Below are 18,730 nucleotides of genomic sequence, written 5' to 3'. Positions count from 1 at the left end.
CAAATGGATAAAACAGTGTAGAAGTTCTTATTATTAAGGCACACTCCTAACTCTGATAGGCAAAGCTAGGGTATTCCTCACTGGAATGTGTAACAGCTGTAAGCAGCTAGCAAAGATTTCATTGTTAATAAGGAAAATGCTTTTTCAGCATAGCAATGCCCCTTTATGGCGGTTAAGAAGCTTGTGTGTATTAATTTGGTGTGTGTATTATATACAAAATAGAGAAGAACAGGGTCAGAAATGTTAAATTGCATTGTATGTCAGTACCACTTGCTATGTTATTTTAAAAAATTGGTAATTCTTTAAAATTTTAGGTAAAAATTCTGTTTTTCTTTACATGAGAAAGAAAGCGAGACTTTCCAAAGTTCACTGTTAACTTAGCACACTTAAATAGTTCTAGGTAAAAAAAAAAAAAGTAGGAAGAAAAAGAAGTGCAGGGAAGGGAGCAATGCAAAATATTACTGTCTCGTTTGTGTCTTAGACAGGAAGAGAAGTGGCAGAAACAATTCTGTGTTTCTACAAGACACTAACATTCTTGTATTCCTTTCTTTTTTTCCTTGTGTGTTGGTTGGTTGTGGGATGGATTGTTCCATTGAGGCATTTCAGGAGCTTTCAATAGAAGAAAGATGCACATCCAGCAGAAGTTAGTAAAAATGTACTCAAGCAGTTCTATGACTGTAATCATACTGGCACCACAAAACAATCCAAGCTGGCCACCTACATCAGCTGTAAGAGAAGGAAATAAACACCCTAAGCATTTTGGTTTAGTCTAACAAGGAAACAAAACCTTGCAAGGTTCAAGTGCTAAATAAATTCAATATAAATAATCCATTGCTTTAAGAAAACAGAATTAATATTCTTAAGAATGTTTATAAGACTATGTTTCTTAAAATTCTAAATAAAGAAGGTAAACAGAACACATCCACTGTGAAACAGATACTTAAAATATTTCCCATTTCTATGTCTTTTAAACTGTTTTCTTGCATCTCCTCCCCATGTTCTCACTCTCCTCTCTGAATCCCATAAACATCAGTGTTCCTACAGTCCTGTGTGTGATATAGCTGTAAACCAGTGCCAAACTTAATTCTTACTCTCAGCTGCTGTCCATACTGTGGGTTCTTTTAATGGGATGACAGGAGAGAGTATCAAAAATGACCATGTGGCAGACATGATTATTACCATTGTAACATAAACAGTATTGCTTTCTGTTTAGAAACCCACGTAGGCTATGACTTGGGAGCGGAGAGAATAAAAACCAGGTTTGCTTGTGTGGCTTACTTTAGTTTAATTATTAATCAGCACTAAATAAATGTTAAACATTCACTTACCAAGCAACTCAGATATAGTCAAGGCCTTCTGCTGCTGAGTTATTTTGTAGCTCAGATCACTATATTTAATGTCAATACTCACAAGGTTCTGCCTAATGACAAATACATACAGTCTTACTAGAGACATTCAGGACTGCTATTCACTTTCAGCAACATTTATCAGCATGAACAGAGGCAGGGAGGTGTTATGGTGTCTTTTAAAGAACAGTTAGATGAGTGTTACCAAAATGAGTTAAATGACTGAAGGAAAAAGTGTTCTAATAACAACAGTTAGAACAAACTTATCAGAGGACTAGATCTTCAGGCTGTGTTGAGAAAGTAACTCTAGATCTGTACTGTGAGATAGACTTGTACTTTTTAAGGGGCACAGAAATAAGCTTTAGTGGAAGTGTCAAGCATCCTGAACTACAGCGGATACAGCGCTTGAAAGCGTAGTCTATTGCTCCTGTGTGCAACTGCTGTTTAATTGTGCTTATTTCAATGAGCGTGTTTGTGCAGAAAGGGCTTTGTCCTATACGCAGATGTTTAGTTCTATCCTGTGCTAATAGCCTCATTTACCTAATTATTACCTAGTTACCTCATGTGTAGATTATATTCTTGCCTGTTGCAAAAGTGGAAGAGTAGTTAAATCTGAGTTGGAGCAAGACCTGCGAAATTATTCAGTGTGAATAAAGAGCTCATCTTTGATATCATGTCTATCGAAAGAATCTGCCTAACTCCTGAACAGAATATAAACATAACGGTTGTGGAATAAACCAGACAAAAAAACTGATTGCAAACATAATGATGTGACCTTTAAGAATAAAAGTACTGATTATTCTTCAGAAGTGTGAACAGCTACAGATTTTTGGCTTGACAGTGATAATGAGCTCATTAACAATATTCATGGTAATGAAATACTTGCTGTACAAAATAATCACTTCTGTCTCTTTAGATGATAATTCTAAAACTCAGGTAGCGCTGAATAATAAAAATAATCTAATTTTCGTAACTTCTATTAATAAGATTTCCTACCATTGTCATGGAGTTGCCAGCAGAATTATCCAAATAAATATTTAACTTTTCCCTCCTTACATTTTCAGAAAGAAGTAGCTTTCAATGTTTTATAGTTTGGAATAGGTACTCATTAATACATGGGCAGGAATCCTATTGGTTAAGGCTTGGTAACAGGGGAATGCTCTTTATTTTCACTTGCTTAATTGAATAATTACTGAGTCATGCATGATGTTTACAGACAATAAAATAATCAACAAAGATAATAAGGATTAATACTTTTGCATATAACAACAGGTTTGATTTTCATAATCTTCCTTGGAGACAGACTTCTTAATAGCGCCTGTAGCGACAGGACAAGTGGTAATGGGTTTAAACTAAATGAGGATATTCTCAGACTAGATATAAGGAAGAAAGTTTTTACAATGAGTGTGGTGAAACACTGGAACAGGTTGGCCAGAGAGTTAGCAGATGCCCCATCCTGGAAGTGTGGACACTATAAATTCATGTAGCATGTCTTAATATTTACTTGCACTGTTAACATCTACATCTGTGAGCAAGAGGTACTTCAGTCTATAAAACTGTATTAAATGCTCTTTGACCACTAGATTGGATCTTTCAAACTCAAAATCATTCTATTTCTGGAGATATAATACTTGTTTGCAAGGAACTCTGGCATCAATTTATTATATGGTAACCGTAAGACATGTATGCTCTATTAAAGCATAAACGTATATGATATCTCTTCTATGAAATTAAAAGTATGTAGATTGTCAACTCAATGCTACTACTGAGTGACACAGCACTATGCATAACAAGTTCTAACACCATTTCCAGGATAAAAGGTGTAGTCAATACTGTTGAGACGTGTTTTCATGCTAGAAGGTCCCTTCTTTTGTGTATAGGCCTACTTCTTTTGCTGTGTAGTCTTTTCAGTCACACAGAACTGTGCTATTTCACTCTTCTATCTCATAAGAATTAATATTATACCAAATATTTTCTAAATAACTTCTATAATATAAATGGTATTAGTGGATTCTACTAACAATAGAGAAGAATAATAAACTTGTGACATTATTGCTACACTAAAACCTAACTTGTCAGTGCTTATAGAGTTTCCTTTGAGAATGGCTTGAGAGAAAGGAAAGCAACTTAATACAGTATCTAAATAGGTGGTTCATTGACTTCAGTTGTGGAAGGGTGAAGATTTATCTTCTCTATTGGATGGATTGTTCATGTGGACTGTGGATACATTTGATAACCTTGCCCTTTATTTTTATTTACAAAAGTGATCAGAAAAACCCACTTTGTTATAAAAGATCAGTGACAGAGTAAGTAATTGAAAACATTACTTTTTAATTGCAGTGTCTATTTTACGTTACCCACAAGACTTAGATACATCTAAGTATTTTAATATATATGAATATGTATAAATCTTAGCCAATTTTGTCTAAGAGATTGTTTTATCTCAGAGACAGCATTATTAACATCTCACGTAAGAATGTATTTTTTAAAGGTCATATTTAAATCATATTCTCTGTTAATACGCTTAAAAGTAATTGATAATTTCTTTATAAGACAAGAGGTTAAGCAAGATTACCTGATGTATTCTGGGGTTTTCTTCAGTTTTGCAGAATAGTATTTTATAGCGTTTTCTCCTCCAAAACTTGAATAGGTGACAGTAGTAGGATAATCCATTTCTTCACATGGGGCAGGGCAAGTGGAGTTGTGGGTTCCTACTGTACATAATCCTTTCATCTCTATATCATCTGAAATTTCAGGATAAAGAATCTATATAGAATTTCTAAAAAAACCCCATACAGCTTAAAACCGTCTTTTAAAACTTACAAAATAAGTATCTGTAACTGGCATTTGGGAAACTGATGCACAGTGAAATTTTTGTGTCCCTTTTTCCCAAAGAAATTGAGCACCCAGAAGTGTTTCCTCCTCATTATGGATTTATCTGCTTATTATTTCTCATTCAGTTAAACAGCACGACAACAGAAGACTCTCCATGTTCTATGCTAGCTTTCTGATTACGTACTTAGGTATATAATCCTTGGTCTTGGTGCCTTAATGTCTGCCTAGCTCGTTTTAGTGCACAGAAACAGCTTCCAGAGCAATGCCAGTTGCAGTTTACTTTTATCTGATAACTACATAAAAATCTTGGTAAGCTAATTCACTTTACCTTAACCCCTGCCTGCAATTTGATAATTGGGCTTAAGACAACTACGCGGGTTTAGGGACAGCTTTTTTCTTCAAATACCAAAGAGAAGCCACAAGATTCTGCAGGTCTGGCTGCTCATGAAGTTGAAGAGCTATTCCTCTAATGAGGCTCTAACAGAAAGAAATCGTTTTAGAAATCCATGAAACCTGGAGAAAATTAATGTAGAAGAAAAATGGTAAGGCATAAATGTTTCCTAAAGCATAAACCATAGCATACCCAAAGGTATCTGGTACTCTGAGATGAGTACCATAGCCTCCTGCTTGTGATGCTGTGTTTGTCCTGGTGTGGTGGTGCCTGTTGTGTTTTTGGGCTTTTGCAACCTGCAGGGGAGGAGATATCTCAGTCTGCTAGTTGATGATTTGAGGTGCTCTCCAGGGATGCTGGTGGTGTGGATTTTATTGATAGCCAGCCTTCAGGGTTCCTAAAATATATGCTCTCACCAATGGTAGGTCCTGCAACTAGTGCTGCCATTTGAGATTTTCTTATCAGATGTCTAACCTCTCCTGCACTTTAAAAGGAGACTTAACACCTAACTTGGGGATCTGGGGACCAGACGCCTACAAGCCAGGCTCCCCATGTACAGTACTGTGATGCCATTTCCTTGTGGGGTGCAATCCTTGATAAGACTTTTTGGGGTTATTTTCTTATATTGCTCACTGGTTTCATTGAAACTTAGTTACAGAATATTCACTAAGAAAACAATATACGTATTTCCACCATGACAGGCTATCAAAGATTGTGATTATATAAGGATGTGAACTTAGTGGAATCTATTTCAAGAGAGCCACAGGAGAAATTATCATTGTTCCTAGTAGTAGATCTTGCATGAATATTGCACACACCTAATCAAAACAGAAAAAAAACCCTGCACAGGCCCACCAAACCTTTACTAATCTACCTGTTATCTTAATCGCCCATTCCTTTGGGAGAGTCAAGAATCCAACACAACTAAAAAAGAGGCCTCCTAGAGTTCACGAGAAGTTACTTCTCAGACTACCAGTTGCAGTATTCTCCAGAAAATCTGCTGTAGTGGTTTACAGATTCTATATCTTTTGTGTGCACATTAATTAATTACAGAAATTACTTGTGTTTGGAGCACTTTGGAAATCTATAATTCATTTTACTATTGAAAAGGTAAAAGTTTGAAGTACGGTGATTTTCAATTATATTTTCTATCAGCTGGCAAACCTGTTATTACTGTGCTGTTCACTTTTCTGTCACAAACACAAAGAATACAACATTGGAGCTAGAATGATGGTACTTTGAAGATCCAAAAAAACAAGACAGAGGCTTGCTAATGCAAAACAGATTAATTGAACACTCTTCTATTTTACACCATTTCTGATTTGTAAAATTAATTCTTATGTTTGATTTTGTGGTTTGTTGAGGTTTTTTGGTTTTGTTTTTGTTGTTTCTAATTGGCATCTATTTAAATCTCTATTCTGGTCTCTATTTGCAGAATATTTAATGAACAGTTATGTTGTCCTGGGTTCAGTAGCAGTAGTCAGTTTTTCTCCTTCTTAGTAGCTTTTGCAGCACTGTGTTTTTGACTTTCGGCCTGAGAATGGAGCTGATAACAGTGATGTTTAGACTGACCAAGGACTTTGTGAGTCTCATGCTCTGCCAGGGAAGAGGAGAAGCTGGGAGGAAGCAGGGACAGGACACCTGACCCAAACTAGCCAAAGAGGTATTCCATACCACAGCACGTCATGCCCAGGATGTAGAACTGAGAGTTCCTGGAAGGGCTGGATCACTGCGGGGTGGGGGCGAGGTACCAGTTGGTGAGCGGTTGTATTCTCTTCCCTTGTTATTTCCTTTATCATTATTATTATTGGTGGTAGCAGTAGTGATTTGTGTTATACCTTAGTTATTAAACTGTTCTTATCTCAACCCGTGGGAGTTGCATTCTTTTGATTCTCCTCCCCGTCCCTCCAGAAGCGGAGGGAAGAAAGGTGGGGGGGGAAGTGGACTTCGTGGTTCTGATTTACGGCCTGGGCTTAAACCACGACAGTTCTTTTTGGCTCCCAACGTGGGGCACGAAGGGTTGAGATTGTCTTCGAACTCTCGGAGTTTATGAATCATTTCATCCACTGTTGGTGTTACTATGTCACCCCAGGTTACTGTTGCCAATGAATGGGCATATGATGACGGTGCATTCCGTGTAAGTTTTCGCCACATGGGTCGTGTACATTCGACTTCATCTGGGTCTATGGGTATATCTCCGTTATTCGGTTTGATGTGATAAATCATCTTTACGATGGCTGATTCCCTCAGAGACTGGATGCCTTTGTCTAAAGTAGTCCACTTGGCCGAACGACTTGTAACATCGTCCTTGTATGGAAATCTTGTATCCACCCCTTATTCCATACCATCCACGTCATGCTCAGATCCCACATTTTCAATATACCATCACTTTCATCTCAGTGCACTCTTATCTTAGTGCATGGACCAATCCCTATAAAGCTGCTGAGTCCATTCGGTCCATGATGGTGGGCTCCATCTCTTGTAACAGTCTTTCAGAGCAGGAGAGGCCCATTGCAAAGTCCACCCCTCAATCATGAGTCCATCTCTGTGTTGCATCTCCGCCCTGATGGATGGGCCCATTAGGCTCAAAATAATTCACCCTCCCCTGCAGCAGTCTCTGCAACTTGTCGTCGGGGACTCCACACAGCTGCCTTCCATCTCCGACGCTTCCAAAGCACTGGAGGGCCCCAGTGGATTAGATACTCGCCCATACTGTCCCACACACCATGACACTCATGGCTGTCCAGCCTTGGGGAAAACCTCTCGGTCCCCCTGTATTGTCTAAACCCAGACAAGACCCAAACCTGACTCTGCTTAACTCTTGGGATCAGACAAAATGGCCGTTGGTAGAACACACTCTGTGTGTGTGCCAACATGGGTGATCCCCATCACAATCAGCAGGCAGGTTCCAAGGATACCCAAAGGCCATTCAAAACCTTCAGAACTCTCAAATGATGCTGTTGTGCTTGCCGGCTCTCTCACCACCAGCTTCGCTTTTTCTGAGTCCAGATCTTCCTCCTCTGCCTTGCTGGGAAATGCTGCGGGGTCTCCTGCATCCTCCTGTGGCTCAGGCTCACGGAGCTCGGCAGACGGCTGCTGGGGAATGCTCTCGGCCGCCGCGGGGCTGGGCTCGGCCGTGGGGCTCGGCTCCTCCGCCGCCTCCTCCCGCTGCTCGGCAGCCGCCTCCTTCCCAGCCTCCGGCCCTGCTCCCGCCGCCGCTTGGTCCCCGGGGCCGCTCTCCCGGGCCGCTTCGGCCGCCGCCGGCTCCCGGGGCCGCTCCCCCTCAGCTCCCCGCAGCCTCACAAAGACGGAGGCGAGGACGAGGGCCAGGACGGTGAAGAGCAGCGGGACGGCCAGGTACAAGTCCACGGCCACGTCCATTCCGCCCTGCTGCCGGAGCCCGCCCGTATTACAAGCCATTACCATAAAGTACAATGAAACAAGAACCTTAGCCCAAGGCCCACACTTGATAAACACTAACACAGCAAATACCGGCTCTAAGTAAGCTGCAGCATACTGAAACTGTGACATCAAGAGAAACAACTTTGAGAGCCAACAAATCAGCATTGTGCCTCGGTCAGTTCTGTCGTTATCTCAACCCTTCCCGCCCCACGTTGGGCGCCAAAAAGAACTGTCGTGGTTTAAGCCCAGGCCGTAAATCAGAACCACGCAGTCTACTTCCCCCCCCACCTTTCTTCCCTCCGCTTCTGGAGGGACGGGGAGGAGAATCGAAAGAATGCAGCTCCCACGGGTTGAGATAAGAACAGTTTAATAACTAAGGTATAACACAAATCACTACTGCTACCACCAATAATAATAATGATAAAGGAAATAACAAGGAAGAGAATACAACCGCTCACCAACCGGTACCTCAACCCCACCCTGCCATGGTCCAGCCCTTCGGGGGACCCTCAGTTCTACATCCTGGGCAATGACGTGCTGTGGTATGGAATACCTCTTTGGCTAGTTTGGGTCAGGTGTCCTGTCCCTGCTTCCTCCCAGCTTCTCCTCCTCCCTGGCAGAGCATGAGACTCACAAAGTCCTTGGTCAGTCTAAACATCACTGTTATCAGCTCTGTTCCCAGGCTGAAAGTCAAAAACACAGTGCTGCAAAAGCTACTAAGAAGGAGAAAAACTGACTACTGCTACTGAACCCAGGACAACGGCCTGGGCTTAAACCACGACAGATGTACTCAGTTTCAGTACTATTTCTGGTATTTTTTTAATTGATGGGTAATGTCTACTATTTGGAATTGGCTTAGAAGATATGAAGTTATTACTTACAGATTGCCGGATAAACACAATTGTAATACTTCAGCAAATCACATTCTGTGCCATTTCCTGAAAAATAAGCAACAAACTTTAGGAACTTCAATTAGAGCCTAAGCCTTAGCTCTATTTGTACCCAACTGAAATATAATGTCATTGAAGCCTGCTTAGCACTTCATGTTTATCATTATACAACTGAGAAATCAATTCATTTGGGCATGATGCAGTTATCAACACCAAAAGGGGCACATAGTGACAAAAGACAACAGACCAAACCAGAAAGCTTGCTGTTGGAGCAAACATCTTTATTATGTATACTAGCCAGAACTACCTTTTACCTTGTGGTGCACTTTTTGTGTTAGCTTGCTGAAGCAAGGAATTTCTGGTTTTCTGAGTGGAAATGAGAAAACAAAGTAGGGTAGATGGGATTACACCCATCTATGATTACACCCATGTATGATTACCCCCCATGTGTTTCAGCAAAAGTTTTGAACTTCATGCAAGAGTTAATTGGAGGCATAAGGGGTGAGATGGCACCCTGAGCTAACAGTAAACTTTTCTGATTTCAGATGACCTCAGTTTCACCCATTTTTTCCCTTGCATGGAAATACTGCCTTGCAGTTTGGCACACAGTTAAAGAAGGCATTGCCCTCCTTTATCTAACTGCTACTGTATAAAGCTCTCACCCTGGGTAGGGAGACCTAGATTTAATATCCTTCTCAAACCCCTTTCCATGAGAGTTTCCAGGCGATTGCCAACCTCCTTTCCAAGAGGCTGCCAGACAAATGGACTGCAGATCACTCATGAATGGATCTCCCTTAGTGAAAACATTCTACTTTGCCTGGGAATATTTAAAAATATATCGAGTCAGAAAATGTAGGTGTGACAGTGCTTTCTTACCCCCTAATTGTGAAAAAAGAGCTGTGAGAGCAGAGATTTGCGTTCCAGCTCTTGCTTTAGAGAGAGGTGACATTATTATCATTACTTTTAATGCTGAAAAGGTGTGAAAGAGGAGACTTTCCCTATCTCCTTTGCTGTTCAATAACAGGTGAGGACTCCTAGCAAGATGATCAGAGTATGGTATGATATTCCTGAGAAATACCTGGAAGAATGAATGGCAAGCAGCCACACCAGTCCTGTATGTACCGGGCTTTGCATTCCTGCAAACATCCATTAGTACTATAAATCCTGTGGTAGCGAAGCTTTTTATCAGGCTTGCACTCTCCCCATGGGTATTCTTGGATTACTGACTGTAGGATAATAATAACAGAAGATATATATATATATATTGTCTCAGTTTTAAATTTAGATGTTATTTTCTCACAATTTAAAGTGCTAAGGAAGCCTGTTGAAGACATAAGCAGTAACATTGTGATTTAATTGGAGGCAATTACATGTTGTGCTTTTGGGATTATAAAATCAACTCCTCTCACAGCAAAAGTAGGACCTGATCAGAAAGCCTAGTGCAGAAGGGTAGTCCACTCCACTTGGATTCCCCTAGGAATCTGAGACAGCCTTAATGCTAACAGAATATTATTTTGTGTCCTTGTATCATTATATGTCAGCAAGACTGTAAGATGTTAGGAAAGAAAGGCTGATTTGAATTGATACTGATTATGATGACCAGTGACACCCTCCTCTGCCGCCCCAAAATTGCAGTAATTTTGTTTGTGTCTGAAGGAAATGTTATTTTTAGGAGTCACTTTGGCATGATAAAATACTTAACTTCCAAAATGTCTAACTCATGGTCATACTTCAGAAGAGAAGTAGAGACAGCGAAGATCAATATTTCCCCTTGATGGACAAAATCCTTACCTTCAGCTGGCGGATTGCAACCTGTGCATGCGTTCCAACTGGTGTTAGTAAACCTAAACCATCAAAGTGTGGAAGCTCTCTGGGTGAATGGATATCAAAAGTTACACCAGCATCAGTATAACCAAGAGAAGGTTCATCGGTGAATTGTTCCTGATACAAAAAGAATTATTTAAACCAGTTTTGGCTCTGCTTACCATCTGAAGCTTTAGCTATATTTAAAATGGTGCTGTGTTTTTTGATTTGGTCTTGTATCTCTAGTTAAATTTTTGGCAATTTACAGATAAGTATAGAAGCAAACTGACTTGAATTTTCTTTGTTAATGGCCTCTGTGGTTTTTCTTCCAGTTACTATAAAATTCAGGGTTTTTTTTTTATTCCTTCTGTCATCTCTCAGTTTCAAAAGCAAGAAGACATAGATAAGCATTTACTCATAACTTGGATATTCTCTCCTTTTACTTTCAACTACCCATCACATTACAGCAAACTTTCCATTACTCTCTCCAGAACCTGTCACTCCTGTCTCGTAATTCCTAGAGAATAAAAGTGAATGTCTAAGTCATTTATCACTCGAAATATTAGTTTTCATCGCTGACCTCACAAGGTGATATTAATTTTGTGGGTTTTGTTGCTCAAAGATTATTCTAATAAGGCCAGAGGCTATAGTGCAAAGACCAGATCTTAGCTGTCATTGAGCACTTACAGCTGCTGCAACTAAAATACAGCTGCTGCAACTAAAATTCAGTAATGCTTTAGAAGCTGGCACCATATGACCTTCTTTACTGGGCCTTTTATTAAAATGAATTTATGTCACCCCAAAGTGCTTGTATAAAACGAGATTACTGCTCTGATGACATGTTTTAACTGTAGGTGAACTATGCATATGTACATACACATTCACTTGCAACTTTCAGAACCATTTAGCTGGGGACAGAGTCAATAATTCTGACTTTTAAAATCTGTTAGATCTTCCCTTGAAATTACCCTCTCACTCAGAAATGGTCTTCATATAGAAATTTGTGCATGAAATTCTGAAGGTCTGTGTAAAACCAGCCAAACAAAAACACAAATCCAAACCAAACCAACTCCATTCAGCTGTAAGTTATTACATGATTTGTGATTTATAATCATTAGGATAGTTGTACCTGTTGGACATCAAAAAGCAAATGTAAGCCTCTTCCGGACAAACTCACTCTTCTCGCTGCAAGATCATTTTGATTAAAAGTAAAGCAGTTTCCATATTCAGTGAAAACATGTTCAAAATCCTTCAATAAAGGAAAATAAGGAAGAGTAAAAGGAGTTTCCTTAGTGAATTACAATGCAAGAGATGGACTACTGGAATGTTTGTTTGTTTTTCCTAAAGGCAATGCTAAATATTTCAATCAGAAAAGTGCTAATTGATGGAAATATTCAGAAAGATTTCACCCTTTCTGTAGGAAGTGAAGTTTAAAGGAGAAATTTCGCGTTGTTTATTAGTACCTGTCAGCTGCTCAGAATGATTTAATGAAGTACTGTTTTTCTATATCTTATAGAAATTATATAGTTACATTATATAGAAATATATATTATTATTCAATAGACATATTCAAAACCAACTTGTTTAATTTTTTCAGTACATGTTTAGTGAAGACTGTTTCAAATCTAAATGTCATGTTACACATAAAAGTATAGTATTTGCTTTAGTTTTAGTTATTAACACTAGTATTTTTCAGTCAAGAGGGCTCTCCAATGCCTAATTTTATAAGTTATAGCATATCTAAAGGTTATATCTGAAAGAACAAGGTCCTGACTTTTCTGTTCACGTTTTCTATTTAAGTTGGGAATTGCTCTATGGAAGAATTGACATAAAAACCCAATGATCATATTCTTTGGTTGTTGTCCAAAATTCCCAAAGCTGGACTATTTTCACCTCGTTATTTAAAATTCCTGTGGAGTCTGCATGTAGTTACCCTGGCTGTCTGTATTCTTGACCTCAAGAACAAAAGTATGCAATCATGTATTGCAAAAAACTGTTCAAACCGACCTTCGTTACAGGCCATTTATGGACAAGGTTGTTAGATATAGTCTGAAGGTTTGACAGTTTCCAAAAGCTGCTGTCTCCAGTGCAGAAGTGACACTGGACTGAGAGCAATTTAGACCGAAATCCCATTTTACAGCTCAGGGAGTCCTGCAGGCTGTCTCCACAGTCAGTGGGAGAACTGGGGTCCTCAGGGTAGTTTAGAGCAGAACTTTCTCCATTGGGTGACTGTAAAGGGACAATAGGGGGGAGTAGCTGACAAAGATAGGTATCTCAAGTGGGGAGTGGTAAGAATATACCCCCTTCTCCTCCACACTACTGTTTTAGTAAAATAAACATCTTTACCTGTGGGTAACATGGCTTTCCAAAAAAGTAACATTCTAGCAATGTGCTGCTGTTCAGATAAAACCCATTTTTCTTTGTAAACTCTTTGATGCTGAAGTTCTGGTTCCCAAGAAGAAAATCATTGAGCTCTTGAGAATATTTATTTTCCATAGAAAAATTGTGGAGTACTCCAGACACAATGTTCCAAATGAAAAAAATTATCTTGAGGTTGCTTACTGCATGAGCTTGGAACCTGTCAAGGGAAGGAGAAAAAATTGCTTAGTTCTGCGCATCTCAAAGCTGCTCTTGCCAAATCTGTGACGCAATTTGTTGTCTGCTTGCAAAATGTGATTCTTGCCCACCGCAATGCACTTTGGTCTCTACAATATAAATATATATTATAAATTCTATATTCTATATTATAATTATGTATTATATATTATAGATATATATAATATTATATAAGTAGAATAAAAAATATAGTCTCAATTTCTAGGAAGCTATTTTCCATATCTGAAAATAGAAAATGGGCACCTTCCCATGGCTATTCTGGTCAGTCATTGAACACATTTCTGTAGATTCGCCACCTGTGTAAGACAACAACCAGATTTGCAGAACTGATGAGAAACTGAACAGTTATATTTACATGTGGGAAAATAGCTGGGAGAAGCCATTCCTTTCAAAAAAGCTGTCTTCTATCATTTATGAAATTGATTTGTAAGCTCATTTGCAGTGCTCTCATATACCCGCTTTACTAAGGCACTACACCCCAGTGTAGAGATCGTCTACCTTCCTCTAAGCTCTGCGGTTCCATCTGCAGTGAATGTTGTGCAATATAGCCCAGGATGGCTTTACACGGGGCAATGTGAGAGAGGCAAACAGTTCCAGATGTTTGAGACTGAGACTTCTAGCTGATTCTGCCAGGGAAAGGCAGACGATTGAGGAAACAATGTGGGTAAACTTTCTGTATTTCTAAAACTGTTCCTAAATTACATATTTGCTCTAAAATTCAGGCCATAGGTTTGTAAAATTATTTTCAAAGTGGCTGCATCTGAATGTTGGCCATTATCTTCAGATGTAGGAATCTGTAGTGAACTTCCAAACAGACCAAATGTTTCCGTCCTGAAAATCCCACTGACACCAGCTAGAACAATAAAGGTTGAGCATCTCTGAAAAACAGCATCTGCTTTGTCCAAAATTTCTACATTTGTATGAGGTTTCTGTTTGAATATCTGTGTTTGCAAATCTTGTATTCTATTTTTAACTTGGGTGTAACTGATGACTGTCCCTTAGTTGTACTTTAGAAGCAGCACTTGTACATCAAAGAGCACCACCAGAGAGGTGTTTCTATTCCAACTTATGTTTTGAAATTTAAAAATCTGTAGTGCAATTGTTCATCTGAAGGAAGGGGAAGATTAAAAAAGCAACCCTCTACTTGATTCTTGCACCTTCCTCTTCATTTAAATCTCATGTGGTGGTGTGGAAGACATGCCCCTTAGAGCCATATTTATTTTATGTGATTTGTTAAGGCATGTTGTGGAAGCCAACTGTTTGCAGATATAAATGTATTGCCTCTAAAGAGCAAATAACAAACATAACTTTTACCTGTTCAAGTTGCAGAAAGTCACAGCAGGGAATTGGACATTTTCCACATATTGAATTACCACTGTAGTTGTGGTTGGCCAGGTGAAGTAGTAGATGAAGCGACTGCAGATTTGCCATATAACAATGACAAAACAGGCCATGACTACAAACAGCCACAGCACTTTGCGAACCTTGCTCTGAGTTTGAACAATATTATGCACTCCGTGAAATGAAGTGGATGAGGCAAACTCGTGATGATAATTCCTTCTGTCATCCAAATGTGGCACCAGTTTCTTTATTAAGTACAATTGTATCTTTTTCAATATTCCTTAATATGGAACAAAGTGAAAACACATTTGTAAAATTAGCATTTAAATGACACTTAAAGGAAACCACATAATTTTGATATTGGAAGCAGCTGTAAAATTTTTCTTTAACTGTAAATTCTCTCTTTAAGTCGTGAACTTGCTTCTGAGAGTGGAAGAATTGTGTGCTGTGAGATGAGCTCAGTGCTGTCTGGGAGCAGACCATATCTCACAATATTTCAAGCACACAATTTTTTAAGCACATTAATATAAAGGGGTAGTTCTGCTTCTGTCGAAAAGATTGGATTTTGATATACCTCAATGATATAAGACCAGAGGTTGCTGAGAACCTACTGTAAAAAGCTAAGCATGTGATTTTTACGGTAACATCCCATTAAAGGCCTGGTCCTTCATACTTGCTCTGAGAAATTAGGTAAAAAGGGAAAGATATGGAATCATATAAAAGGAAATTTTACTCTTTCTATTAGAAGTTTTTGGATAAAACTTCAAGTTACAGGTTCAAAAGGAAAGCTACTGTCTTGGTTTTTAGGCTTATACATGTCTGATCCCTTAACTTTGAAAAAGGAATGTTTAGTTTTCATTTATCCCACTTTTCTGCAAAGTGATGTTAAAAAAATATTTTTAGATCTAAGTTTAAAAATAGTAACAGTAATGAATATTATCAGTACCTGGAAATGTAGTCATTTTTTTATGCTTGTTGCTGAATGATCTTTGGGCATGGATTTGAACAAAACATTCTCTCAAAACATCCAGATGAGGGAAACTTAATAAGGCCTTTCCTGTATCTAGTTATAATTGGACCAGCCTCTTTACAAAGTGCTTCAATTTCAGATTGCTATCTGCTACTTTATTTTGTCATTAAGAAAGTCCATAGGAGCCATAAATTAAAGAAAATTTGTGAGACAATAATGATTAGGACTTGAAAATATGTTTAGATTAGCATTTAACAACAATTAAATGCTTCCCTAATTCCATTTTTTTAACCATAAAATAGATTTAATAGTGTGGCATACATGGGAGGAAGATAATATACCCTTTATAAGACTGATTTACTTGAGGCTATTACAGTTGGTCAAAGGATCAAAGGGATGTAAAAGGGTCATCTGCCAAAGCTATCTTGACCACATCAGCAACCTGGGATGCTGCTTTGGTCTCTGCACAGTCTGTGGACTGTGATAATGAAATCTCAGATGATGCTAGATTTCAAAATGTTTCTGAAGGGAAAGAATTTTCTCTCTGTTTCTCTTTAAAGACGTACGAACTTTGATCAGTATTGGTTGAGTTTACTGTGAACCGTTTTTATCATCAGTTTTCTGCTGGAAAACTGTTCAAAAGTTTCTCTCCTAGCTCTAGTGACTATTGGATCCCATTGCAAAGCTGTTCACCCACGTGTGCTTTTGTCTTGCTTTAGGCTTCCCTCTCACCAGTGCGTGTGCAGTGGGACAAGCACTTTCCATGTTCCCTGAGTAACAGCAGAGCAAATTACATTCCTACCATGCGTCTGCATCTGCTGTCCACAGGCTCTAGCAAGAGATCACAAGCAGTCAGACCCTATTCTCTCAGGAAAAGTGCTGTGTATGTTCATTCCTCCTATATACACTGTGCTAGGTAAGAGAGTGATAGCATATCCCTATATAAGTGTGCACTGCCATCAAAACCAACTACTTAGAGTAATCAGCAGAAGTGTAACTTAGAATCTATACAAATATGTAACTAAGTTGTATTTCAGCTGTTGTGCATAGCTACTACAGTAAATATACATGGTTTTATCTGATTGTGAAATTTTTGCTGTTAGTGCACAAGGTTATCTAATATCATATTGCTGCTTTCATTGCTGTCTTTCCCCAGAGGAATTAGCACTACTAGGTGAGTGTATTTAAGAATCCTTACTCTACTTTCAGATTTCATTAGAAAATGCTATAATTTAAAAAAAAAAAATAGAAAAAAGATTTTTAACTACAAAGGGTCACATGGTAGATTTCTGGTGTGAAATTTCTCACATGTGGTGGATTGGAAACCAGTATGAAATATGTGAATTAGGAGTAGCCATTTGCTCTGGTATTTGGTCTATTTGAGGAACAAGTACATTCCAGTGATATATAATTAATGATAGAATGGTTATTCCAGATCTCATTTAATAAATAATAAAATAATGCACCACAATAATGGGTGGTTGTGAGATTATAAATTATTAACCCTTCATCCTATGCAAAACCTGGGCTCTGTGTATCTGGACTAAGGTTGTGTAACCAACACAGATGAACTAGCTTTAAGTTGAGTATCCAAGTTGCTGCTAGAGAGACAGTAAGGTCTTGCAAGACCTCAGACTGTTAGTAAGGTCTTGAGAGCGCTGTGTTCTCTTAGTACCAATAAAAAGTACATTTAATGTAGGCATTAAGCTAAAAAAAAAATAAATTTGTCAAAGATGTGAATAAACCCAATATTTATAGAAGATCCAAAGGGTAGAGCATGGATAAGTAAAAAAGCAAGGAGGTAACTAAATGAGAGGAATCCAGATCTAGGAGCAAATCACATATTTGGAGCCAAATATAGAACATAAATGTAAGAACTATAAGGTAGCTCATATGTTCAGGATGGGCTACAGATGCTTTGCCTCAGGAAACACTGATTACTGGAGAAGCCCCAAGAACCATCATGGTTAGTAAGAGAAACCTGATTTTCCAGTCAGTGTTGTTAAAGAAGAAATGAGTTCCCTGTACCAGGGACACATGGCCAGGGACATACATTTGTCAGCTTATACAAAAACCTCAGAAATTCACAGTATCTTTAATGTTAACACTGTAAATTGAATAATTGAATTAAAAAGGGTTTTTAATTTCACTCAGCAATTAATTGGTCACAGTCTATAACTGTTTGCATAGGGAGCCGATAGATAACAGTAATAGGGTCTTTGATCTAGTGAGTAAAAAAATGTAGCAGGACCTCGTGGGAAGAACTGGAAGCTAAGCTTTTGCATAGCAGAAATATGGTACAAAATTTTCATTTTTATATTCCTAGTGTTTAAGTGTGATTGGATTTTCATTAATGAACATATAAAAAAGAATGACCTTTTAAAATATAGCTCATCAGCAGCAGGAGCTCTTGCCTGGAAGGAGTTATATCGTTCAGAATAGTACTTGCCTAGTTAAAACTGTATTGTCTTTATTCTAAATGCACAAAGGACAAATAGCTAAAGAGTTTTCCTCACCTCTTAAGTAACTGTGCGATTTTTTTTTTTCTACAAGCTTTTTTCATCTCTCTCTTTATATCTTGAAAATGTACACTACTGCTATTTTTGGACAAGGTTAAAAGAGAAATGAGGCAGATTTTCTCATTTTGGTTGTCAGTCCTGAAAAAACCCTATCAAAATGTAACAAAACTCTTGGTAAAGCACTCTAATATGTCTAGTCACATACCTTTAGCATCTGATTGAATGAATCTCCGAAGCTGGTCCATGAGGCTTTGCTTATTTCAGTAAGGAAGGAATGGATAACAAGTTGCCCTATCACTGTGATCATTGCTAGGTAATGGCTTTTATAGAAAACTAAATGGGAGGTGATGCTCAATGACACATAACACTGGGCAATTTACCTGCCAGGGTTGCTATGTTTTGCCTTTAAGTAAAGTGCTTTGCAACGTAAAAGAGATTATTTTTATGACAGGATCATATTTATATACATTTCAAGTAAGTATTTTACTAATAATAGCACAAGTGCAGGCTTGACTGGTGTATTGCATCACCTTGCAAATTTTTTCTGTATTTTTGCCTGTTATTTTAGAAAGACCAGTTATCTAAACTAAAATACTGTGCTGTTCAGAACTGAATAG

At 38.4% G+C, this 18,730-nt stretch overlaps 1 protein-coding gene across 1 annotated transcript; it reads right to left on the bottom strand.

Annotated features, from left to right (window-relative positions):
* Window positions 1-526: 526 nt before the first annotated feature.
* On the bottom strand, window positions 527-18,358 carry ASIC5 (acid sensing ion channel subunit family member 5; the record flags this gene model as incomplete). Its single annotated transcript, XM_080631761.1, has 10 exons — window positions 527-726; window positions 1,329-1,420; window positions 3,922-4,090; window positions 8,856-8,912; window positions 9,943-10,090; window positions 10,656-10,805; window positions 11,797-11,916; window positions 13,014-13,245; window positions 14,598-14,904; window positions 18,319-18,358. The coding sequence occupies 10 exons, from the start codon at window positions 18,356-18,358 to the stop codon at window positions 527-529; spliced, it is 1,515 nt and encodes a 504-aa protein (XP_080487887.1).
* Between the last annotated feature and the right edge of the window lie 372 nt (window positions 18,359-18,730).

Source organism: Psittacula echo (assembly GCF_963264785.1).
Source record: "Psittacula echo genome assembly, chromosome: 1".
NCBI classification, from domain to species: Eukaryota; Metazoa; Chordata; class Aves; order Psittaciformes; family Psittacidae; genus Psittacula; species Psittacula echo.
Note: the sequence above shows the minus strand (reverse complement) of the source record. Positions and strands in the feature narration are given on the sequence as shown.